The 27,265-nt window shown below is 38.8% G+C and overlaps 1 protein-coding gene across 9 annotated transcripts; it reads left to right on the top strand.

Annotated features, from left to right (window-relative positions):
* The first annotated feature begins 1,135 nt into the window (after positions 1-1,135).
* Positions 1,136-26,263, top strand: LOC133409183 (engulfment and cell motility protein 2). Of its 9 annotated transcripts, none has more exons than XM_061688846.1 (23): positions 1,136-1,177; positions 4,536-4,590; positions 4,968-5,065; positions 5,916-5,956; positions 7,656-7,728; positions 7,808-7,858; positions 8,338-8,507; positions 8,699-8,798; positions 9,178-9,329; positions 9,758-9,836; positions 11,003-11,038; positions 11,317-11,367; positions 12,162-12,284; positions 15,328-15,447; positions 15,551-15,655; positions 15,739-15,847; positions 15,939-16,075; positions 17,724-17,887; positions 18,029-18,141; positions 18,235-18,342; positions 22,175-22,257; positions 22,659-22,736; positions 23,599-26,263. In XM_061688846.1, the coding sequence occupies exons 3-23, from the start codon at positions 4,988-4,990 to the stop codon at positions 23,797-23,799; spliced, it is 2,172 nt and encodes a 723-aa protein (XP_061544830.1). In that variant the 5' UTR covers positions 1,136-1,177; positions 4,536-4,590; positions 4,968-4,987; the 3' UTR covers positions 23,800-26,263. The 9 variants fall into 9 exon arrangements, 8 of the variants coding, with proteins under 8 accessions (XP_061544830.1, XP_061544834.1, XP_061544833.1 ...); XM_061688850.1 differs by lacking the exon at positions 1,136-1,177 and adding an exon at positions 1,486-1,610; XM_061688849.1 differs by lacking the exon at positions 1,136-1,177 and adding an exon at positions 1,627-1,699.
* The last annotated feature ends 1,002 nt before the right edge of the window (positions 26,264-27,265 follow it).

The following is a 27,265-nucleotide window of genomic DNA, read 5'->3' as shown; positions in this document are numbered from 1 at the left end:
GGTATTTTAACTGTCTGCATAGCAACGAACATATAGGACACTTAACCTTGTTTTGTGAAGAAAATGCAGAGCACAACACTCCTTTAGAAACCCCAAACTAGTTCAACAACAGAAAGAAGTTGTTTAACTGTACATCAAGATCTATTGTCTGTGAATCTCAATAGTAAATGCATGACCAGAATATAGACAAGTATCCATTTAGAACTAAATATTTAAGATACATCACTGTACACTGCAGTGTCAAAAAATTATGAATGTATTTAGTATTAATTTAGTGAAACTTTGATTTAGAAAATAGTGTGTATTTTTTTGTTTCCGTCATGTAGCTAAAGAACCAAAATGCTAAGCATCAATCAGTGCAGGGGCATCACTAGGTTTTTGTATGGAGGGCTTAGCCCCCGGGGGGATTCACAAGATGTGAGTGAATGTAGTGTGCTAGTCCAAACTTTCACAGCTAACGAAGACTCAGAAATTGCTTGTTAATTTTTTTGGACAGATTTTAATACAATGCTAGGTTAAAGTTCAAAGTTACTGTTAGATTTATAGTTATTTCGGTCAGTTTTTAAATAAAGTACAAAAACACAGGAACTATGCTTATGGCATTAACCACAAAACACATTGTTACAGTGTATGTAAAACTTAGTCAAAATATTAGTAAAATAGTTTAAAATTAAATAAAGTAATATTAAAATACTCTTGGCTCTCCACTTTCTGTCAGTGGTATCTCTACGCTTTAGAAGTACCCTGACTGCTTTTAGTATGTATATATAAAATGTCGTTAGGCTTCTCTTCACTTCGATAGCTCTGTTGATAGAGCGGAGAACTGTCGAAGTCTACTGCTGAAATCCTTAGGTCGGTGGTTCAAATCCGGTTCGAAGGAGATGTTTTCCTTCGATTTACTACACTTTATTCACAATTGCATTCATTCCAATTACAGTTTATTAATAGCTTAATTGGTTTATTTTACGTTACATTTATTATCGATTTCTGTTCTGAAAAGGCATCAATGATGCCTCCTCCACACAAGAAGGCAAGAAGGCGTGTTGTGTCCTCTGTGCTTATTTAAATAAGATGTATGTCTTTCACCAGAGAGAGAGAGAGAGAGGGAGAGAGAGGGAGGGAGGGAGAGAGAGGGAGAGGTGGATGCTCTCAGCATCATCGATGGCCCAGCCAAGGGGTGAGTAACACCGAGCACCGACACGAACAAACACCGTCTCTTACATCATTCGTTACATCTCGGGGCTCAAAGTGAAGCCCCGAAGCATAAACACCTCACCGAAGAGAGAGATACATCGATAAAGAGAGCCATTCCGCTCTGTGACTGCAGTGGGGGAGCCGACGGATGCATGCTGGATGAATCACGCTGTTAGAGAAGCAACACTTCTGATTATGCTTTACAGCTACTGACTTTGCCATTTAGAGCAACTTTCACCCTTTTCACCAAGCGAAGCGACGTTAATCTAACCTCCTCTAACCGATTTTACTGGTTGGTGTTGAATAATTGGAGGTTACATCCGGTGCAGCATCTGGCTGTCACAGCCCCTCACAGCGTCTCTCTCTCCGGCGTGATCAAGGTCTGCGGCTCGAGCTCTGCTTCTTCATTAATTAATGTAATGCGAGCTTTACATCTTCATCGTCACACACGCTTGCATGACTACAAAGCGCTGCACTGCCAACAGCCGAGAATCTCTCAGCAGACGTGAGCGGACACTTTATTTCGTTTGATAGCAAAGGGGCTTGTCTTTAAATGCCTTTTAATAAGGTCACCATATGGGGAATTTGTTGCCATTCGTTTCAGCGAGCACAGAGATCATCTGCACAGGTGTCGTCTCACCGTAGGCGGCGCTGTGGGGCCGGGCAACTAGCTAAGTGGCTAAAGTTATACTTCCTGTCGAACTCGCTGTGTTTAGTCAGTCAGTTTAACATGAAACTGCAAACCTCACGGTAACTATGGCCTCAGAATATTTTGTAGCGTGTGGTGATCTTGGAATATGTCGAAATTGGGCGTCATAGAAGTTGAAGGTTTTTTTTTTCTGTCTTAAACGTAGGCACCAGGCTAGTTAGCGGTTGTTGCTAAGCTACCAGTGAGCGCATTGGCTGAGGCTGAAGCCATTGGTGCTGACAAATCATGTCACTTCTGCAGACTGCAGCTCCATGCATTGACTACCTTTGATGTGTTGTGCAACAGTTGAAAGAAAGTTTCAAGTTTGAAAGTTGGCATCCAAGAACCATGATACGGAAATGTTTGACGGTAACAAATAGTGGTGGGTTCATCTCATCTGTATAAATACGTGAATTGGGGCGCTATGGTATTTCGATTGTTATTTGTCTCACAGGAAATGTTATTTGTTTCACAGGAAAATTATGGATAGATATGCAGTACTTTATTAATCCCGTTAGACAGAATGAGGAAATATAGGGTTTCCACAGTCTCATGACAACATTTTTACAAAATCAATTGATGCGATATGTTAATCAGATTCGTTACATGTACTATTCTATTTCCCAAACTTTATTTGTCTGAGACACATATTTCACTTAAGAAAAATCTCCTGGCAACCCACCGAACAAAAATGTCAAAAAATAATATACTGCACTGTAATAATGATTCGCTTCAATTGAATCACACATTTACTCAGTGTGGGCGGCACGGTGCCCGACTTGTTAGCACATCTGGGAAAGGATCCAGCACGCCCGCGACTCAAGTGAGGATAAGCGGAACGGAAGATGAATGAATGAAATTCTAATGAGGCACGGTGGACGACTGGTTAGCACATTTGTCACACAGTTCTGAGGACCAGGGTTCAAATCCCGGCCTCGTCTGTGTGGAGTTTTCATGTTCTCCGCGTGCCTGCGTGGGTTTTCTCCGGGCACTCCGGTTTCCTCCCACATCCCAAAAAATATGCATGGTAGGTTGATTGAAGACTCTAAATTGCCCGTAGGTGTGAATGTGAGTGCGGATGGTTGTTTGTTTATATGTGCCCTGCGATTGGCTGGCGACCAATTCAATTCGTCCGAAGATAGCTGGGATAGGCTCCAGCACCCCCGCGACCATTGTGAGGATAATTGGAAAATGGATGGATGGATGAATGGATTTACTATGTGTACATTTTGGTCCTGTAGAGTTGAACACGAAGCTGTTATTCTGTTGTACGAATGGCAACAGGTTGATACACAGGTTAATTGGACCTTCCGCCATCTAGTGGAAGAGCATTTAATTGTTCTGCCTGACACTATTCGTCATAGATACAGTAGATCAACAAAGATCCATTATTTATAATAAATAATGAAATACATAATAATTTTTGGATCATGTAAGTGAAATTGGATAATTTCTCATGGCACACCCGATGATCTCTCACGACACTAACGGCACATGGTTGGGAATCAATGCTGTACTCAGTGGTTATCAAAGTGTTGAATCACACATTGCAACTGTTTATTTCAGGTACCTTGTTGATGAAATAGGCTCTGCTTAATAAACCCCTAAATATTCCTACACCTCAAAAAGGCACAACGTGTAGCATCGTTAATTGAAAGAAAATTAGGTGCCTCAGACTCGTGAAACTACCGGTACAAGTATGAGAGACATCCACTGTCACATTTTCCACTTTGTGCAAGGCGCAAGATATTTATGGATACAGACCATGTTGGTTAAAAGGAAAGAGTTGACGACTAAATTTAAAAAAATGACGAAACAAAAAACTATTCATTTGCTGTTGTAATGAAGTTCTTAAATATTAAATAAACTTTGTGGACAACCTATATCAATAAGAAGTATTTATGGCAAATTGTCGTCCTCATACAGCCAGACTTCCTTTGAAGCTTGCTGAAATGACATCTCGTCTGACTCTATGCATGACGGCAGTTCTTTGTAAATTCGGAGGCATTTACAGGTCTGAACTGTCATTTAACATAAAATCCTCCAAATAACATCCACTGCCTAATCCCTCAAGCAATACTTAGCAAGCATTGTAAAAGCTTCACTGGCAGAGATATACTGCAAAGTCAGTTTACAGCAGTAAAACAGTGATGATGATATAGTATTCACCAAAAATGAAAAAGTCCTATCTCTCACAGACTGCCTGCTGGTTGCTTTGTTCCAGTATCCATCCTGTTGGTGCTGCATTATACAAATGCTGAGGCTTTGATACTGGCTCATTTGAATAGAACTCAGCCATTATTAATGTCATTCATTGCACTGGTGTTGTGGTGACTATTTTGTCTGAGTGGATGACTTTGGAGTTTATCATATTTGATGTTTTTCATTGTTTGTTTACATTTAATAGTAAGCAGACATTCCTTTCAATATAATTACAGTAAATACAACTTGTCATATGTGTGAATTGATCTTTAGAAACATGCATTTTAGTAAGGAAGCCATGGTGATACGTTTGGGTCACATGGCTGAGTGATGCAGCTGTGCATGATTTGTATTCTAGCTCAGTGAAACAGCACAGATTGAACCTTAAGTTGTAGGTTTGTTGGAGTGGATTTAAATAAAGTAACAATTATTTTTGTTGTTGTGTTTGCAGGGGAACTGACAAAGTGGTGTGCAACAGAGTGACCCCATCCAAACTTCTCTGTTAGGTAATTACAGTAGCTCTTGGATTGAATAAAAACACATAAATTCTGCTGTGGCGGTTTGTTTAAATGTGTCCTGCGATTGGCTGGCAACCAGTTCAGGGTGTGCCCCACCTCCTGCCCGCAGTTAGCTGCGATAGGCTCCAATACGCCTGCGACCCTAGTGAGGATAAGCGGTTCAGAAAATTGATAGATGGATGGAAGTTCTGTTGTAAATTGGAGCAGCTTTCATCCTGCACCGTACAGTGGTTGCATGTCCCGTACAGCTAGCAGTGTGAACAGCTTCATTTGTTTGGCCGGGTTGTGGTTGGTGGGCAATGATTTCAGACTGGCACTTTAAATCTAGATGTCAATGAAGTGTGTGGAGCGTCTTTTTTCTGCAGGTGACAACAAAAAGAAAGCCATGCCCCCACCTGCTGACATTGTAAAGGTGGCTATCGAATGGCCAGGTGCTAATGCTCAGCTTATAGAGATGGACCAGGTCTGTGCATCCTCAAATATTAAAAACACCCTAATTTCCCCTTTTTTTCAGCATATGCACTTGCTGCATCCTCTCATGTCGATAACCGAGACAGGACCTCTCGATCCAGAAACCAATCCATGTTGTTTGACTTACTTTACTCAATCTTGTTTTATCTTTTATTCCTATTCTTAATATACCTTACCTCAGTTTTTAATGTCTATTACACAGTAGGTTTTATGTACAGTATGTCTATATCTGTATTTTTGTGTCTGTCTCCTTTTCTGGTGACTTGGTGTAAAATAAATCATTATTCTATTTACGGCTGAAACTAATGATTATTTTAATAATCGATTAATCTGTTGATTATTTTTTCAATTAATTTATGGATTGGATTAAAAAAAAACTTTTTAAAGATTTCTGTCCCTTTATTAAAAACAGGACATTTCAAATTGGCAGTGCAGAAAATGCACAAACATAAATCTATTATGATACTAGTTTGGTCCCTAACATTTCAGAAAATGGGCAAAAACATTGACAATTGTTTTCCAAAGTAAAATACGATATTTGCAAATGTCATATTTTGATGAAACACAAAGATAATCATTCTGATTTATTATTATGATAAATATAATTATTAGTATTTACTGTTGAGAGACTGAAATTCCGAGGATTTGGACAATTTTAAGTTAAACAAGGTCTAAATGTTTAATTATTATTGATTAATTTGATAATCATTTAATTGTTGATTAAGCAATTAATAATTTCACTTCTAATTCCATTCTATTCTTTTCTCATTATAATGTAGTACATACGTCACTCTAAACTATGACAACAATCAAGGGTTTAATACCTTCTTTTCTGTTTGCAGAAAAGACCTTTGCCCTCAATCATCCGTGAAGTTTGTGATGGGTAAGTCTCTTCTCCATTTGGTATTTTAGCTATATTAAGCTTTTAGCTTTTTAGCCAAGGAAGTTGTGTTAACATAACTTTTTGTTTGTTGTCAGTTATAAAAAAATCCACTATTACTTAGTGAATGATACACAAATTCCAATGACAGATATCAGACATGCAGGAGGTGAGCAGAATGCATGTGTGCAATTTTATTTATTGCTGGTCCTTGGTGGCGGTTTGAACTCCTTTGAGTGTTGTTGCAGTTTCTGCCAGTTCTTGTTTGTTTTTGAAAAATGTATAAAAGGTATATTTGGTTTTATTTGATCAAAAGAAGGTTTTATTTAAAAAAATGTACTGATATTATTAAGTGGGTCACGGATGATGTCGTGGTACATTTGCCTGACTTCTGTGCAGGCTGTGTGGGTTCAAACATCTTCCATTTAAGAATTATGGAGGCCACTGTGCTCTTAGGAACCTTCAGTGCAGCAGAATATTTTTTTGTAACCTTGGCCAGATCTGTGCCTTGCCACAATTCTGTCTCTGAGCTCTTCAGGCAGTTCCTTTGATCTCATGATTCTCATTTGCTCTGACATACACTGTGAGCTGTAAAGTCTTATATAGACAGGGGTGTGGCTTTCCTTAGCAAGTCCAATCAGTATAATCAAACACAGCTGGACTCAAATGAAGGTGTAGAACCATTTTAAGGATGGTCAGAAGAAATGGACAGCACCCAAGTTAAATGTATGAGTGTCACAGCAAAGGGTCTGAATACTTATGGATGGTTGATATTTCAGTTTTTCTTTTTTAATTCAGTTTTTTTACAATGCAATTTTTTTCTGTAAATATGGAGTGCTGTGTGCACATTAATGAGGAAAAAAATGAACTTAAATGATTTTAGCAAGTGGCTGCAATATAGCAAAGAAATTTAAGGGGGTCTGAATACTTTACGTACCCACTGGTGACCAGTTCCGGGTGTACTCCACCTCTCGCCCAGAGTCAGCTGGGATAGGGTTTAGCACGCCCGTGACCCTAGTGAGGATTAGCGGTATGGAAAATGGAGGAATGAATGTTATCACCTATAAACTCAATTTATGCAGCTGTTCTTTCAGTACTTTCAAGTAAATGTAATTGTATTAAGGTCATCTCTTATTTTATACATTAAGGCTCTTTCCCCTCTGCAAATAATGCACAATATTAATAGATGTTATTCATTTACTCTATTTTAGAGCTTTAACGAGGTGGACAAAGTATTAACATGAACAGAGTGAACTGCTTCGCTATTCAACAAATGCACCATTTCATAAAACATTTAGTTAAGCTTTTTGGTCCTCTGAAAAGACTTTAACTGTGGTTTGTTTGCAGTACAGAATGTACTGAGGATTATGATGCAAGAAGACAGCAATAAGACAGAGCTTCTACGGTTCACAAATTCCGCTAACATCTGTTAATACCTTGCAAATAAATTCATTCTTAATGTCTTCCCCACTCATTCTCCTCTCAAGCGTACATATACCGCCTTGATTTCACAACTCTGACCAATAAATTCTCAACTGCGAACACCCACGGAAAAATTATCCTTCATCGTCTCGCAAGTTTCCCGCTCGTGTGCCCACGGTTGCTGGAGCAACTTGTAGCAACCTTTTGTGAATGTTCACCTCATATTATGTTGATTGTTCATTTGGTATCCAAGGAATAAAGGCTATTTCCCAATTTTCAGATGGTCTTTGTCAGGCTCTGAACAGTTTGCCCTGAGGTATGCTGATGGTCCTCAGCTTTATATCACTGAAGAGGTGAGCTCCACTGCTTTCTTCCCCTAATTCTATGATCTTAACATTTGAATTGAGCATTGAACCTGTGCTCTTTCTTTAGAGCCGCAGTGAAATAAAGAACGGGACCATCCTTCGATTAGCCATTTCTCCCGTGAGTAAAATTTAACTGTACTTTCTTTAATATTAGAATCATACAATAGTTATTCATTACAGTTATCTATTATATATATATTATAGTTAGATTTGCTGTTTTATTTTGCTGTGACTTGAAATATGTGCTCTAACTCAAGTGCATTGCATGCACATATGATCGCACTTCCTAAGTATAGTTCAATCAGTTTAGTGTCCACTGCAGTGTTTCTTGTCAGTCAACCAAGTGCGTCATGGTGGACTGAAGTTTGCCTCTGCAAGTCCGAGACGAGATGTTATTTTTTTGTTTATTTACATTTTTTTTATTTTTATTTTTTCATAAAGAAGTACTCACTAATTATGCATAGCAGTTTGTTCCACTACCTACCAAATTCTCACACCTCTGCCTGAAATATCTTAAATTATTTACACTTCATATGGAAGCGGCTTCATGATTGGTGGTTTTCACTGAATGTAGATTTTTTTTCTTGTGGTTGACAGGGCCGGGCTGCTCGTCAGCTCCTGGAGCGTATCCAATCCCATGGGATTGACGCTCGCCTGGAGGCTCTAAAGGAGTTGGCTAAACTGTCAGCGGACCCCACGTTTGCCACGGAGTTTATCAACATGGAGGGAATTGGGACGCTGGCCCGCCTCGTCGAGAGCGGCACCCAGTGAGATTATATGTCTTTAGTTTTTGCTTTTGTCATGGCAATGTAGATGTTACAAACATCAGTAATGCCTCCCTTGTTATGATGGAACGTTATACTATGGGGATTAAATATATTTTTATTTTTAAACATAATTTTAAACAATTGCAGATTAAATGATAGGAAATGGGATGAATGTTCTCTTCTTACTTCAGCTTTGGTGAAATGCTGGCCTTCACTCTCACTGCATTCCTGGAGTTAATGGATCACGGCATTGTATCCTGGGATCTTATCTCGCTCTCCTTCATCAAGCAGGTACCTCACATCATCCCACATTTCACAGTTGCATATTGGTGTCTTAGTCCTTGTTATTTGCTCCCTTTGATTTAACTTTGACCTTCCTTACTTCCTACACAGCGGAAACGAGTGGGTGCTGTTGCCTAGCAACTCCTCTGATTTTATGAAGCTCATTCAGTGTGTGCATATGTTTGTGTGTTTTCTGAATGCTTTACTATGGCCCTGAGAGTTTCTCAAAGTAAACAAGTATAACTCTTTTGTTGAAACATTTCATCATTAAGGGAGGGTTTTACTCTCCCTAGTGTCATTGCTTTAATAATGATTCACAAGCAGCGTATAATGCAGAGCTTTAAAAGTTGCCCCCTCCCCCTCCTTCCATTCTTTTATCTTCCCAAAGATTGCAGGCTATGTGAACCAGCCCATGGTTGATGTGTCCATCCTGCAGCGCTCTCTGGCCATCCTGGAGAGCATGGTCCTCAACAGCCACAGCCTCTACCACCGAGTGGCTCAGGAGATCACCGTGGGACAGCTCATCGGGCACCTGCAAGTGTGAGCACACACGCGTGCACAGGGGCTTTCTGCTCTCTGATTTGGGGGCCAGAGGAATGGAGAGCTGTGGGCTTCATGTTTGACTTGTGGCGCTGTTTTAAAAAAATGCATCAACAATGCTCTTTGGGAGTACATCAATAATTCAGCAAGAGTGCCATGAAAGTAAACGTTTTAAAATCCAAGACTATGTTAAGTTAAATGAAAATGTAGTTTCTGTGGTTTTATATAAATTAAAACGATTTATATTGATTGAATGATTTATGATGCAATAAGGCACTTGATGAACCCACCTGTATAAGTCATAGTTGGTAAATTTAAAAAGTATATTTAGTTTCATATTCAGCATTACATTTTTGGGAGTTCTGATGTCAGATATGTGGAGCAAGATACTTCTAACAGGATTCTTCTGTTGCTTGATATCCTTGCAGGTCAAACCAAGAGATTCAGACCTATGCCATTGCTCTCATCAATGCTCTTTTCCTGAAGGCACCTGAGGATAGACGACAGGTCAGAATGCCCCCCACAGAATGCCGTCCTGGGCGGCTGCACATTTCACCCATATCAGAAACCGCCCCTGCCTGTACAAAGTAGTTGTTAGGTTTTTTTCCCCAATTAGATGAGGAGTATTAGATCAAGTCAAACTAGAGGACATTTTAAAACTACTAAACGATTGTCTTCTGCGGTCCTTGACCACTGGGAGGCGAATTGAGTCATTTTAACTTGGAACGTGTGTTCTTTGCACTTGTTTGCTTGATGTTAACAGGTCCAAAGAGAAATGTATAGCAAGTTCTTGTTTATACAGGAGTCCTAAAAGTCGCTATACACTTCCTTTTTTCTATTTTGTTCCATGTATCATTTAGACAGACGTAAGGCCATCAGTATTTGACAACTAGGCTTTGTAGCCTTTGTAAGCACATCATTCCCTTGCCCCTGGCTCACCAATTGACATTGGAGCAGTGTTGCAAAATACCACCTGGTAAGACGTTTTCCTGTCCCAGACTGCAGTTCAGCGCCGGTTCAAGAAGCTTCATGGCTGTCACACTGCACCAACGAGTCCACTGATGAAAACACAAGACTCCTATAGCAGTCGTTCGTGCAAAGCCAGGGAAAGTCTACCGAGAGGGCTGCACTGGAGCATATAGTTTGGAGACAGATAAAGCTTTACCTATACCAACTTCAGGTGTTTTCATCAGTCTTGGAAGTCAGAGGCCTTAACATATGCTGTTTCAAGAAACTTGGATAGGGTAAACTGTACTAAGCATTGGAACAGTATAACTGGCATAAATCTTCTCAAACTGGCGCTGGCTTCCAGTAGGGGAAAGAAAATCTCGTAGGCGGTAATTTTTCAATGTCAATCAGAGTGCTATGGGCAAGTGAATGAATGATATGCTTACAAAAACTGCAAAGCCTAAGTTGTGAAATGCTCTTGGCCTCACATCTTTCTGAATGATACCCAAAACAAAATAGAAAAAAGGAAGTATAGGGTGACTTTTTGGACACCCTGTATTATATACATACTGTTCTTACTAGAATATTGTAATTGTGCTGTGTTGTTCATTGTTTATGTGCCTGCTATGTCAGTAATGTATTCTTGTATCTCATGGTCCATGTGTGCACTTTTTATTTTCACCATCGCACATCAACCTCCTCGTCCTCCTCCATTGATCCTGTAGGAGGTGTACGCTAACCCGCTGGAGCAGCACCTCACTGTGAGTACAGAACAGCATCATCATCCTCTCCACCCCACAGGCCTTCACGCTCTCCCATTTCATTTTTTAAAAGCTGCTGCACTATCCATGCCAATGCGGGCAGAGCATCAGCTTGCCTGTGCTGCACACAGATCCATCTTAGATCAAATTGTGATTTTGCAGTAGTAGGTGTGATGAGAGGCAAAACTAGAGGAAACCTCATGATTGTTTTTCTTTCCTGTGCTGAATGAATCTTTCCTTATGAAAAATTTTTCTGTTGGATGTCTTATTGCTCACAGGAAATGGCAAGCACTTTGGCCCAGAAGCACCTACGATCCATCATTCTTAATGTGAGTAATCGCCACATTCTAACACAGATTCTCATCTACCAAATAGAATGGCTATGTATGTGTATATTCTACTGAGATGAGGTCAAAGACTGCAGATTAATGCTGTGTCTTTCAAAGTATATAATCCCAGTCTTAAATGGTGCTTGAAATGACTGCTGTTGTATGAAAATACGAAACATCTTTGTAAATCCAAATATTACAATTCAGCCCTCTTAAAGAGTGTTCTCCCAGCTGAGGCTTGGATGCTCCGTGCTCCAGACCAGCCGCTCAGCCAGTGGAAAGATTGAGTAACGTCAAGTGTGTTGAAGCAGACCCAGCAAATGTGATATATGGCATGAAGTCCATGAAGCAGAAAAAAACTCTACACAGAATGATTCCTTTTGGCACCATCTTTGTGTGGAAATGGTTCCCTGAGCTGTCTGCAAATGAGGACGACAGTGCAGTGTTATTTCCTGGAGCAGTTACAGCATTGTGAGCTCGCTGGAACTAAATCCTGCAAGACTGTGACCCACTTATTACTGTTGGACCATAGCAGTATCTGTATCCTAATTTGATCTAAGTCCAAATAGCATGTTTTTTCATATATCTATGGGAGTGTAGTCAAACCTAAATTACACACTAAAATTGGGCCAATAATAAAATACTGAAAGTGACTTAAAACTGCCATCTAACAAAAAAATCCTCACAGTTAAAGTCATCCATTTTCACTGTCTATCGTAACAGCTGGGTCTCCTCCTTTCTACATCAGCACATTGTGGAACTACCTATGTGGCTCTACCTGTTTTTCCCTCCAGCACGTCATAAGAGGAAATCGACCAATCAAAGCAGAGATGGCACATCAGCTGTATGTGCTGCAAGTGTTGACCTTTAATCTTTTGGAGGAACGAATGATGACCAAAATGGATCCTAATGACCAGGTAAAAATGAAAAGAATGATGTTTCTGTTTTTTATCTTATGCAACACGGTCATTTGAAAATCCAGGAAAGGTGTGACCAAAGATTCAGTTAGAGAATACACTGAGCATATTTTTTTATTTGGGTATGCATTTGTGCTATGACAAGACTCGAAATATTTGTTTTTCTTTGAGGAGTAGTTTTGCTAATAATTTCTTCATTTGAGAAAGCAATTTTGTAATTTTGAGGAGCAATTTTTTTGCAGGTTTATCACACAGGTACCCAGACCAGGGGGTTCATTAAACAATAAAAAATATGACAATATAATGGGGGAATTGAATGAAGGACTGCAGCTATCAAATATTTTAGTACTCAAGTATCCTCAGAAACCCTCTTCTGTTTGGGTACATAACCCATTACTATTTTGTTATTACTCTCAGACCACCTGACATGACTCAGTGTACTCACTTACAGATCAGCTGGTAGTATATTGGCCGTATGTCACACAGTGACTACACTGAGCAAAACCTTTGAGCCCGCTATATGTAATCAACGTCAGTGTTGGGAAAGTTCTTTTTTTTATGTGAACTCGTTAAAAAAAAGTTGAGTTCACCGTTCCGAAATGAACTACTTCAATTCATAGTTCATAATTAAACATTTTGAACTAAGTTAACTGTTCTAAAAACTAGTTCATAGTCCTTTTTTTCTCTCTCAATATGTTGCTGACTGGTTGTTACCCTCAAAATACTGGCATTTCATTTCTCCCATGTTCCACACTACTAGCCACCTGCAGCGTTCACCCTACAATCTCAAAAACATGAGAAAAAACTTGTTGCTTGGTCTTTTTTTTAAATGAGGAATTAAAACAAAAACAGGACTGTAGTCCTTAATGTGCAAACAAAAATGCAACACAGTATGACAGGAACGATGGTGAAAGGACATTGATAACTTTGCATTCCTTGCAGTTCTGGGTGACTAGATTAACAAAATCTTCAGCTGCCCCCTACTCCAGTGTGTTCCACTAACATGTGTACGTGTTCACTAAATGCAGAGAACAAATATCGTGTACATCCATGCATGTTCATGATAATAAAAGATGATTCTTCTTCTTCTTAAAATATTTGAGCTGACCAATCCTTATATTGCAAAACAAAATAAATTCCATTTCATGACAGTGTGAACCTACAGTGTTTTAACTAAAGCATTCGGATACAAATAATTTTCCTAGGAATTAATTTTAACAATTATGTACTGTATTACAAAATTCATACATATACATATTCACTCCCATTTACGCAGTGCCATTGAATGCACCTTAAGCACTCACCAGCTGCTATGTAAACATGACTAGCGGTAGCACTGAATCGGTTGCCAAATACAGTGTTTATGATAAACAAAGACGCCGAGTATGAAGGCTGAACCCCGGATGAACACACTATAAACGAGCCATCATATGTTGGGGGATAAAGGGTTTGTCCCGTCACACTCGGCGTCTTCGGCGGAGAGAAAGGACCGTGTTGCAACCTTACACGTCACAGGTGCTCGCCTTGCATTTCACTACGAAATACTACCACACATTCGCCTTTTCCATCTTTTGTTCTTGCATTTTTCTTATCAATTCATCTTTGCCCTTCCCGCGCCAGCAATCAAGCTTCGCTTCACTTTGTGTTGTCACGTCTGTGGGTACATTGAGCACAGCGAACAATCTATGATTCGCAATTTAGCTTTTTATGAGGCGCAAAATGCTAATTTTGACTTGCAAATAACGATGCGAGACCCCTTAATTTGAGGTTTGTTCTGTTTAGTGCTTCCTGGGCTGAACTAATGCACAGGCTGGAGCCTAGGGCCCCATATAAAGTCCCCTCCAAAAGTATTGTAATGCCAAGGTCAATTCCTTTTCTTTTTTTGAATACTGAAGACATTAAGGTTTCAGATCAAAAGATGTGCATGTAAAATGGTATCAATTCACTTGCATGTATCCGCAGGCACACACCCCTAGGACTCTTTCACTGGGTGTGGGGTCACGCACTTACTGTGACAAATAACTCATGAATATGCATATCGCTTGTTTATCCCCTCATTTATACTCTGACCCTGTAGACATTTTTATAATTTACATAATTAATCCCACCACACTTCAGTTGTACAGCCGGGTTCACGACGCTTGTCCTGCATGCTTCTTCTCCTGTCCGTGTCCTGTTCCATCTTGTCCTGTCTTCCCTTCACAGGGTGTAGGACTACAGCTCCATGCAACACTCATATTTAATGTTTAAATGTGGTAGATAATGTAATGATTTACTTCTCTCATCCTGTTTACAATTATTGCTTTGTCTTTTGTCCTTGTTTCTCTCTGCCTTCTAGAAAATTTGTTCTGTTCGAGTGATCAAGTCTGATTCTTAATAAACCTCAATTATAATACAACCCCAATTCCAATGAAGTTGGGACCTTGTGTTAAACATAAATAAAAACAGAATACAATGATTTGCAAATCATGTTCAACCTATATTTAATTGAATACACTACAAAGACAAGATATTTAATGTTCAAACTGTATTGTTTTTAGGAAATAATCATTAACTTAGAATGTTATGGCTGCAACGCATTCCAAAAAAGCTGGGACAGGGTCCTGTTTACCACTGTGTTACAACACCTTTTCTTTTAACAACATTCAATAAATGTTTGGGAACTGAGGACACTAATTGTTGAAGCATTGTAGGTGGAATTCTTACCCACTCTTGATTGATGTACAGCTTCAGCTGTTCAACAGTCCGGGGTCTCCGTTGTCGTATTTTACGCTTCGTAATGCGCCAGACATTTTCAATGGGAGACAATTTTATTTAAATGTACAGTACATTGGGTGAAAAATGTGAATAGTCTGCAAAAAGATTAAAACTGGATGACTGATTGTATAGATTATGTACATTTTGTGGGTTAGGGCAGTTTTGAGGGCTTTAACGGAGACTGTAGCCTAGGGGTTACTGATCATTTTAATTTAACTGAGTACATTGGAATGAAAAGTTACCCACTTGCCTTTATGCTCTAAATGTGCTGGTTCCTGTGACACAGACTCAAAGAGACGTGATTTTCGAGCTGCGGAGGATTGCCTTTGATGGAGAAAATGACCCCACTGGTACAGAAAAAAGAAAGGCATTGTATGCCAAGGATTATAAAATGCTAGGTTTCACAGTAAGTTGTCTCTGAAAAACAGAAGTTACATTTGTAATAAAATATTGATGACAACAAAAGAATTTTTTTTAAAAGTTTGTTTATATTTCTCTTTCAAATGTAGAACCATGTGAACCCTGCTATGGACTTCACTCAGACTCCCCCGGGGATGCTGGCTTTGGACAACATGTTGTACCTGGCCAAGGTCCACCAGGACACATACATCCGGGTATGTTTTGACTTGTGGCAGGATTTTGCTTAGTTCACAGACGTGATCAGATCTTAAGTAATATGCCTTTGTACTTATGATAGATTGTTCTGGAGAACAGTAGTCGTGAGGATAAGCATGAATGTCCCTTTGGCCGGTGTGCCATCGACCTGACTCGGATACTCTGTGAGATACTCCAAGTTGGAGAATTGCGTAAGTGCAGTAGAATGTAGTGGGAACTGACATAATCTGGTAATTTTGGGGGAAAAGTCATGCCTCACAAATTTTGTTGTTGTTTCACAAGCTAATGAGGGCTGCAACGACTACCATCCTATGTTCTTCACTCATGACCGAGCATGGGAGGAGTTCTTTTGCATCTGCATCCAGCTGCTCAATAAAACCTGGAAGGAGATGAGGGCCACCTCTGAGGACTTTAATAAGGTCAGTCAGGTCTTCACTATCAGTGGGTGCCATGCCTCCTAAATGTATAAATCTACAATCTTATCGACAGATCATGTGTGGCTCATGGCCAATGATAGGTCCCTTTATAAATTCTGTAATTACAAGTCACCTATGCCAAATTTCGGAGAAAAACAGGGTGCACATTTACAAAATTGTCCAGTTACTAAGCTTTTACTTAAAAAGGGATGCAAAACCACAGAAGCATATTGCTGCCATATAAAAACCAAAGTTCAGTATCATGTTATGACAAAAGTTTACATTTTCACATGATATAGTTAATGATTTAATGTGATAAGTTATCACATTAAAACGTGATAAATTTGACATCCACATTCGGCTTTAAAACCAAGAAATTTCCTTTGGTTCAGGTCACTGGTGAAGCCCTTTGAAGGTATGTGTGTCTTCTTGTTTAATCTTTTTAAACTTTTGGCCTTATTTATTTATTTATTTTTCTACAGTATTATAGAAGAGCAGCATATTTAAGCAGCTAGTAACTTTGATTTATAAGACACAAAAAGAAGGCACACATACGATTTGTATCTTCATAGGGCTCCACCAGTGACCTGAACTGTAAGGAATTGCTTCGTTTTGTATTACCGAATGCGAAAATGAAACTCATCAATTTATAGCTTGATAACTTATCAAGTTAAAAGGTGAAATTTATCACGTTACAACATGCAACTTATCACATTGAAAGATGAAAAATTTTCATTTTTTAATGTGAGATTTATCACATGAAAACATGAACTTTATCAGGTTATAAAGTGAACGTTACCATGTTATAACATAAAATGTATCACATTAAAAGGTGAAATTGATCACATAACATGATACTGAACTTTTTTTTTTCTTGGTGTGGCAGCACCACACCTCTGTGCAAAACGACTTGCACAACTGAGGAATTTACAGTATGTACCGTAGTTTATTGTGTATAATACACACCCCCAAAGTTGACCTCAAAATTCTGGAAAACCCTTCTACCTATGTATAATGCATTTTTACAATGCATGTTTTTGCTTCTACCCGTAACATCAAAACATGAAGTATTATTTGTATTTTGTTAGTTTTTCAAATAATTATTCTGAAGTTAAGCACTTTATTTGAACACATGATACTTTTTATTTACTTGATTTTTATTTTACTTGCTTTTATTTTGTAATTCACAGCCCTACTTTTAGTTACAACCCCAATTCCAATGAAGTTGGGACGTTGTGTTGCTGTATCTTACGCTTCATAATGCGCCACACATTTTCAATGGGAGACAGGTCTGGACTGCAGGCAGGCCAGTCTGTGCTGTATGTGTGTGTGGTACTATGTAAAAATCCCACAAAAGTAGGGGGATAAAAGGCTTTTGCTTCAATTAATATTCCTCGACAGCTAAATTCCTAATGCTGCTGACGGTAGTTCAGAGCGCTTCCTCCAGATTAACCAAAATGTTAATGCTGCAATCTATTGGTACAAAATTAGCTATGGTCGTTTGTCTTGAGTACATATTAAATATAAATGACTTGAGAATGGGGAGTGTTGTTTTCCGACAGTATTAGTTTTTGAATGAGAAGAAGACTCTGTGACTGATTCTTCATTAAAAAGTGCAAATTATCAGGCGGGCTATGTGTATTCAAACCAGGTGATGCATGTGGTCCGAGAGCAGATCACCAGGGCTCTGGCCATGAAGCCCTCGTCTTTAGACCAGCTAAAGAACAAGCTACGAGGTCTCAGCTACTCAGAGATACTGAGACTACGACAGTCTGAGAGAATGAGCCAGGATGACTTTCAGTCTCCCCCCATCATGTCAGTGTCACATCAACCAACCTTTCTAGTTAACTAATTTCACTTACTGTACTTCTTGATCTTTCTCCAAAGCTAATCTTCTGTGTAATGTCTCATCCAAAATGCCTCGTTTGTGTCACCTATTCCATGCATGTGAGGTAGTGAGCTGCGAGAGAGAATCCAGCCTGAGATTCTGGAGCTCATTAAGCAGCAACGACTCAATCGGCTGTGCGAGGGCAGCTGTTTCCGAAAAGTAGGCAACCGCCGAAGGCAAGGTACCACATCAATACAATCACTTTGCTTATTTTACACAATTAGCGTGGCTTCTGTTCACTCTGTTGAGCTAAGCATTTCTGCTTGTGTTGCAGAGAAATTTTGGTTCTGCAGACTCTCTCTCAACCACAAAGTACTGCATTATGGGGACTTGGACGAATCACCTCAGGGTGAAGTGCCTTTTGAGATGCTCAGCGACAAGAGTAAGGGTCTTCTTTTCTTTTTACGAAATATATTTTCTTTAAGTGGGCAAAGTTGTGTTGCCATTTACGGAAGTCTTTTTTAAAAAAAACTAATATTTTCCTTCTTGTGACGTGACAGGCAGACAGGCAAACGCATGTCGCAGAAGAAGAGGCAATTAAAAAGATGAACTTTTATAGGGATTGTTGTATGAAAAAGTATTTCCCACCTTCTGAAATGAATATTTTTTTTGCAGTTTCCTCAATTTGTTTAAAACAAATTCAAACATCAGGCAAAGCTAACCCAACGAAACATAAAATGTTGTTTTTAAATGGTGATTTTATGTATGAAGGGAAAAAAACTGTTCAAAATGATTAATTAATCATTATTTAACTGTGGCTAATCACATTTTTGGGAAAGCTGAGTTTGTTTTTACTGACCACACCCAAGCCTGATTACCTCCAGACCTGTGCAATCAAGAACCCACTTAAATAGAAACTGTCTGACAAAATGAAGTCGGTCAAAAGATCTAAAAAAGCTGCAACAAAATGCTTCAATCCAAAGAAGTTCAAGAACAGATGAGAAATAAAGTAATTGTAACCCTTTCCAGATTGAGAGATATCAAAGCAATTTCTAAAACTTTAGGACTCCAGTGAACCATGATGAGAGCCATTACCCTCAAATGGAGAAAATGATGAGTGGCCGGCATCCAAAAATTTCCCCCTAGAACACAGGATGTCACAAAGGAACCCAGGACGTCGTCAAAAGAACTGCAGGCCTCCCTTACCTCTGTTAAAGGTCAGTGTTCATGACTCAACAATAAGGAAGAGACTGGGCAAAAATTACATCCATGGTAGAGTACCAAGGCGAAAACCACTGGTGACCAAAAAGAACAAACTCTTTTGTTACTTTTGCAAAAAAAAACATCTGAATGAAGACCAAGAGTTTTGGAAAAATATTCTATGGACTGATGGGCAAAGTTGAACTTTTTGGCATGTTTGTTTCTCATTACATTTGTTATAAATGTAACACAGCATTTCAGAAAAAGATCATCATACCAACAGTCTAACTTGGTGGTGTTATCGTGATGGTCTGGGGCTGCCCTGCCTATTCAGGACCTGGACAACTTAATGTGATTGATGGAACCATGAATTCTGCTCTTTACCAGAAAATCCTGAAAGAGAATATTTGGCCGTCAGCTTGTGACCTCAAGATGAAGTGCCCGAGGGTTCTGCAACAGGACAACGATTCCAAAAGACACCAGAAAATTGGCTTCTTAATGGCTTAAAAAAAAAATTAAAAATGAAGATTTTGGAGTGGCCTCGTCAATGTCCAGACTTGACCCACTAGTGTTGCTGAATTAAAACAATTCTGCAAGGAAGAGTGAGCCAAAATATCGCCACAGAGATGTGAAAGACTCATTGCCAGTCACATGAAACGGTTGAGTTCAGTTGTTGCTGCTGCTGACGGTGGCCCAACCAGTTACGAAGTTAAGGAACAATTACTTTTTCAACAGGGCCAGGTAGCGTTGAACTTTTTTTCGTTAATAAATAAAATCACCATTTAAAAACTCCGTTTTGTGTTGACTTGGTTTATCTTTGTCTGATATTTACATATGTTTACTGATCTTGAACATTGAAGTGGGGAAACTATGTGCAAAAAAAAAAAGAAGAATTTGAGAATGGGGCCAATACAGATCCTTTCCAAAAAATTTGAATACGGAAAAGTATTTATTTCCATAATTCCATTCAAAAAACTAAACTTTCATAGATTATATATTAAGGGCCCACAATTTAAACAATGTCAAGTATTGATTTGTTTATTTTTATATAATTTGGGTTTCCAGCTCGTAAAACCCACAAAATTAGGAATTTAAAAAATTTGAATACTGTGAAGAAATTACCATTTACTTCTCAGTATTTGTAGAAAAAAAGAATGAACTTAGGGTCACATTAAATCAATCAAAATATGGTACTTCCAAGCGATATGTTACTCTTCAATACTTGGTTGGGAATCCCTTCTCTTTAATCACTGCTTCGATGCGCCGTGGCATTGAGGCAATCCGCCTGTGGCATTGCCTGGGAGTTATGGAAGCCCAGATTTCCTTGATGCTTGCTATCAATTTTTCTGTTTATAGGTCTGTTACCCCTCATTTTCCTCTTGATAATACACCATAGATTCTCAACGGGGTTTAGATCCGGCGAGTTGGCTGGCCAGTCAAGCACTGTGATGGCATGGGCATCAAACCAGGTTTTGATGCTTCTTGGCGGTATGGGCAGGGGGCAGGTCCTGCTGGAAGATGAAATCTGCATCTCCATACAGATCCTCAGCAGAAGGAATCATGAAGTCCTCTAAAACCTTCTGGTAGACTGTTGCGTGACCTTGGATTTAAGAAAGCAGAGTTTACAAACACCTGCACTGGACATTGCACCACAAATCTGACTGATTTGACTGACTGATTTCACACTGGACCTCAAGCCGCTTGGGTTCTGTTCTTCACCCATCTTCCTCCAAACCCTTGGACCTTGATTCCTGAATGAAAGGCACACTTTACTTTCATCGGAAAAGAGGACCTCAGACCACTGGCCAACAGTCCAGTCCTTCTCCTTGGCCCAGTTGAGACACTTCCTACATTGGCTCAGGCTCAGAAGTGGCTTGATACAAGGAACCCGACAGTTGTAGCACATCTCCCTGATACATCTGAATGTGGTGTTTTTTGAAGCTGTAACTCATGCCTGAGTCCACTCTTTCTAGATCACTGCTAGATTCTTTAATTTTCTGTTTGATAATCCGCTGAAGCCCACGGTCATCTCTTTTGCTGGTGCATCTTCTCCTGCCACATTTTGTCCTTCCATTGATATGCTTGGACACAGCACTCTGCGAACAGCCAGCCTCCTTAACTATGAACTTTTGTGACTTACAAATCCTATGTAGGGTATCAATGATGGTCTTCTGGCCAGTTGTCAAGTCTGCAGTCTTCCCCATATTGAACCCAACTGAGACAATTGAACCAAACTGAAGCAATTTGATGACACCTGGGGAAACCGTTGAGTTTAGGAGGTGATTAGTGTGTGACACTCAGTTAAAACATTTATGGCCTGCAAAATTTGGGCTGATTTTTATTTTTGATTTTATTCTTTTTCCCCACAGTATTAAAATTTTTTGAATTCCTGATTTTGTGGGTTTTATAAGATGGGAGCCCAAATTATGTAAAAAATAAACAAATAAATACTTGAAATAGTTTAAATTCTGGGCCCTGAATCTATAATGTATGAAAATTTAAATTTTTGAATGGAATTATGGAAATAAATAAACTTTTCCATCGTATTCTACTTTTTTGGAAAGGGTCTGTACTTCTTCACATCACTGTATATGTCCACAGGGAGCTTTGTGGTTGTTGGGTCAGTCAGTAATGTTTACGTAAAATATTTTTGGTTGTAAAAAGCAAATTGTTTTGGTTGTCGTAAAATGGTTTGTGCTCATTTTCATTTCATTAGCCATCATGCTTATGGCTACATGCTATTCATGGTAGGATTGTCTTGGTCAAATTAAGACTGTTTCATGTTTTTCTATAGTGTGTTATATATATTTTAGTTGAACTACAAATTGGTCGACTTGTGGTCCAGGGTGTATATCTAATGAAACAATCAACCGTCAATTTTCAATGTACTACAATGCAGTTTTCCATGTGGACGAAAGGCATACAGTATAAAATATATGTACAGCATATAAGAATGTTTCATTATGTGTACAACCTAATTTCACAACTATTGTGGATGACTGTGGACCATAATTGGTGAACATTACATTTGGACAATGAAAACCTTATGCCTGTTTGATTTATTTTCTTTTTAGTTCCCGTGTCTGACATCAAATCTGTAGTGACTGGGAAGGACTGTCCTCATATGAAGGAGAAAAGTGCTCTCAAGCAAAACAAAGTAAGTACTAGTAAAGTTAAAGTAAGTCAGTCCAGTCTGAATATGAGCTGGAAAACAATTCAGCCCCAATCACCCCGAAAACACTCCTCAATAGTTCAAGGATTAGTTTACCTAAGCAAGAACCCCATTTATTTTCACAAATACTGTATATAGTACAATGTGGCCAAGTTAGGGCTCTAACAGGAACAAATTTCCACTATCTACAAACTTTACTGAAGCAAGAACACTCTGGATGTCTAACCAAGGATGTTTGAGTTAGCTGAAGTCAAAGATTAATTTAGCTTCATTTGTCACCCTACTGCCTGATTTAAATCTGAAGCCTCAGTGCTCATGAGTGATCTCAGGGAATGCATTTATTTATTATGTACTGGATTTCACTGTCTGAATTGGTCTTGTCTCAGGAGGTGCTGGAATTGGCCTTCTCTGTCCTTTATGATCCGGATGAGACGCTAAACTTTGTTGCGCCCAACAAATATGAGGTAGGCTGACAAAGACCACATCAGTGATTATAACCTTGTGTTCCATAATTAATGAAGGCTACTTCTAATTAGAATTTTTTCACTGGAAGATGAAAAAAAAATGTTGAATAAATATTTCACTTTCTGTCATCCTTTTTTTTTTTTTTTACTATTTTCTACTTCCAGAAAATGCTTTTTGCTAAAATAATCTTATGCTATTCAGTGTTTGGCCCTAAAAACAATAAATAACTAAATGTCTTTGTCCAGGAAATGTCAAACTTGACAAATGGCAATCACTTTTAATTGTAATTGATTCAATTTGGGGTACAAAATATACTGTACACTTTTAGAGATGTATTTGTCCAAAGCCATATAATGCAGTATATAAAGTAGTTATAGATACAATAATATAATTTGTCAATAATTTGCTTACAACTATATAAGTTCCAAAATCATCAGCTCTTTTGCCGCGTCTTCAGCGGCAGTGTAGTTTGGCCAAGTGGTGTCGCTGTAACCACTTCTGCAAGGAAGCTGACAGTAATAACTCACATCTAGTACATATATTAAGTGGCATCGCTATAATTACTGACACGTTCATTACCCAATGAATGAATGAACAGTGACTAAAAGGCGGCCAGTGACAGAAAAGTCACACTGTGCAGGAAACATGAGTCGCAATGCATTGGAAGAATGCATGCTGACTGGGGTAATGGGATTCTCGACCATTTTAAAATTCTATGTGGATGTTTTATTCCCAAAAAGTAGAAAATAGAACTTGCGGTGATCTGCCTTGTTGTAGCGCATACTTCGAACGTCACACCCTCTTGTGACCTGTGCTTCTTGCAATCATCTCCGGTCTGTACGTATGTTTGTGGACCACCAGTATTGCGTCTGGACGGATGGCCTTTGCGCGCTGCTTGGCAGAGAGATGAGCAGTGATCTGACTCGCAGTGACCTGGACACACTCATCAGCATGGAGATGAAGCTTCGCCTCCTGGACCTTGAGAACATCACAATCCCAGAGGCCCCGCCCCCTGTTCCGAAGGAGCCAAGCTCTTATAATTTCACTTACAACTACAGCTGAGATGTCTCTATTGTAAAGCAAATTAGGAATGGTCAATAATGTGCACTCTCTCTATTTTAACAAATCATGCGGTGTGTGTGATTCAAAAAAGGCTACCCTGGAACCTCCAAAGGCGAAAATAATTCATCGTTGTCCTGATTTTAAAAGTGTTTTCCAGGCTCAAAATGTCACTATCATAACACCTTTATTAACTGTACAGGCAAAGTTTTAATTAGCATTACCCACTGAATAATAAAACTAAAATAAAGTACAGTGATCCCTGTATAGTTGCACGTATTTAAGTCACCAGCAGTTTTCACCAGTTCATTCTGTATTTAATAAGGGTACCCGCTAACGTTCAATGCTCCAGTCAGGGACGGATCACTGCGTCCTCTTCCACATAAAGAGACGTCTCCATGTGTGACTACTGCGCCGCTTTTAAATGGAACGAGAGAAGCCACTTTGATTGTACAGTATTGAAGTCAGCCGTGATAATGTCCACACCAGCGCAGATGTCCCACGTTTAAGCTTCTCGGGCTACGCTGGTACACGGAATTACCTAAACCGGGTCTAGCCTGACTACTCAGAACTATGCCAAGTGCAGCGCTGGATTTGCGATAGTCCTGAAAATTGAGTCCTTGGTTTTATTTTCAAAATATTAATTGAACTGAAGTCTCATAAGATTTACTGATACATTTTCGTTGGACTAAATTGAACAACTTTTGGGGCATTCGACCATAGAGGTTCCGCTGTACTATCTTTTTTTTCTTTTTGTACATTTCTTATTTGTGACTATATGATTCATACATGTCATCTGTACCTAGTACGCTTCACATTGTGCTTGTTTGTGTGTGCGTGCGTGTGTGTGTGCGTTTGTGTAATGAAAACTCCATATAGGAAGGCCACAGAACCTCTCAACTGTGAAGCAGAGGTGCCAACTACAATACAGTAATATATTTGTCGGAAAATATTTAGAATAATATTATTCTGTACTATGTTTTTACATTAGCAGTCACAAGAAGGCCGATTTAGAATCCAGCCATCCATTTTCTGAGCAGCTTCTCCTCACGAGGGTCGCGGGCGTGCTGGAGCCTATCCCAGCTGTCATCGGGCAGGAGGCGGGGTACACCCTGAACTGGTTGCCATCCAATCGCAGGGCACATACAAACAAACAACCATCTGCACTCACATTCACACCTACGGGCAATTTAGAGTCTCCAATTGAATGTTTTTGGGATGTGGGAGGAAACCGGAGTGCCCGGAGAAAACCCACGCAGGCACGGGGAGAACATGCAAACTCCACACAGGCGGGGCCGGGGATTGAACCCAGGTCCTCAGAACTGTGAGGCTGACGCTCTAACCAGTCAGCTACCGTGCCGCCCGATTTAGAATCCAAAACATGTAATACACTGTACTATGTATACATGTATTTTCATAGGTGCACACTGTACTTAAAATTAAAAATCTGATTACAAATGTGGCAATGAGTAGAAATGTATTGATTGGATTTTGAAAATGTCTCCTTATTGGGTCGCTTGGAAATGTGTTCAGTCTTAGATTTGTTTGCTATTGTTTATTGATAACCATTTCTTAACATTGCCTCTGAGTGTTGAACAGGAGATTTTTAAGAAAGCATTACAATATATTGAATGACCTTTTTATATGTCGTTTCGGTTAGTTTACCAGTGTGATCTGGGATAATAAGGACAATTAGAGTACGACACGTTTCGTCTTTGTAATACAGTGGCCATTATGGTACTAACCTTGCTGTGTCATTTGTTTAAAAATGTTTTTGTCATCTTTTAAAAACTTGTCAATGTTGAATCTACTGTAGTACGAATCATGTTAATGATGTCATTTGTTAATGCTGAATAGAATTATATTTTTGTAAATGATTGTACACTGTGAGGAGAATGGTAACAACATGACTTTGCATAACGCTGTTTTCAGCATGCTATGTTTTTTGTTTTTTATTTACCATGCTGCATCAACCTGAATGCCACAAAACATTTCAGACCATCATTTGACCATGTTTTCAAATGTCATCTTTGCTTTTTTAAAAAAGAAATTTGTATTTGTATTTTATTTTAGTATTAGAATAGGAACTTTACCAGACAAAGATGATGTCAGTTGTGTCTTTTCTGGCTAGAGGGTATTACAAATCCTAGTACTATTGATGGTATCTGTGAAAAATGTCTGTTTTAAACTACTAATGGATGTAATAGTTTCATATTTTTTACAGTTAAGAAGCTGCTATCAGAGAATTCCAAGTGAATTTACCATACAGCATTAACTGCAGTGACTGACGGGTTTTTGCATTACATATGCTAACAGTATGACTTGCATCTGGTACTTTTCTCCACTTGCTTGTAATAGTATTGAATGGGATGTTGTTAATTGATAAATACAACAGCAAAAAAAAAAAACTAAAATCTAAATATGGTATACGTATGCAGTAAATCTGTGTATATATGGTATTGTGTTGCCTTCATTGGAGAAAATGTATAATGTTTTGTGTGAATAAATACAAAGTACCCAGAAACTAGTCTGGACTTGTATCTTTAACCTTGTTATGTTTAAATGTCAGGGTTATTTTAACCAATAAGTTCACACCAAGGAAGGAGACGGAAGTAATAAATCACAACTTGAGTTAAGTAACTTTGCAAAGTGAGAGCAGCGACAAGAACTAGCACCGCGCTTATCTTTCCCAACTCCTCTGAGGTGCCTGTCCTTGCACAGTTCTTTTTATTAAGGCTTGAGTAGGTGGTCAGTGCCTGGTGGTGTGGGGGTTTTATTGCCTTGTGGAATGTGGACTGTAGCACTCCTCCAAACTGCTCCTGCTTCTATTGAACAGGGGTGCTATCACCTCAATGCAGTTACAGCATCACTGTATTTTTATGGAATAATATATAAAATGTTTCCATCATTAAAGTAACAATACATTGCCTCAAAAACATGTTGACGTGTACTGATAATATGTAACATGGTAATATTACCATTAATAGTACTGATACATAGAGAGATAAAACTAATAAAACATTTTTTATTACAAGACATGATGTTATAAGACAGACAACGTTTGACTTTAATTGCCCCACGGGGACAAATGTTTTCTGAATCAGAATCTTTTAACACATACCGGTACAGTCATCGGCAGTCCTGTATAAAGTATCTGAAAGTACTTAAGTAAAATTACAAGTATCTAAACAGAAAATAACGTTGATACACGTTAAAGTAGCCTTGAGGAATATTACTGCAGTAACAATTTCAATTATCAGACATTTTCTATCCTGTTAAACATCAATTCATTTTCTGATATTAAATGTAATTAAGTATGGGAAGTAAAAGTAAAAATACTTAAAAAGTGAGTGGTTAGAATTTGGAATGTTTTTATTTGTTTCAGTTTTGTTTACTTCAATGGTGTTAAAGAATAACTGAAGTTTATCATCCCTTTAATTCACACTGTGGTCCATTTGGATAAACATGA

The sequence above is a fragment of the Phycodurus eques genome, chromosome 10 (genome assembly GCF_024500275.1).
Source record: "Phycodurus eques isolate BA_2022a chromosome 10, UOR_Pequ_1.1, whole genome shotgun sequence".
NCBI lineage: Eukaryota > Metazoa > Chordata > Actinopteri > Syngnathiformes > Syngnathidae > Phycodurus > Phycodurus eques.
This window is presented reverse-complemented; position numbering and strand designations above follow the sequence as displayed.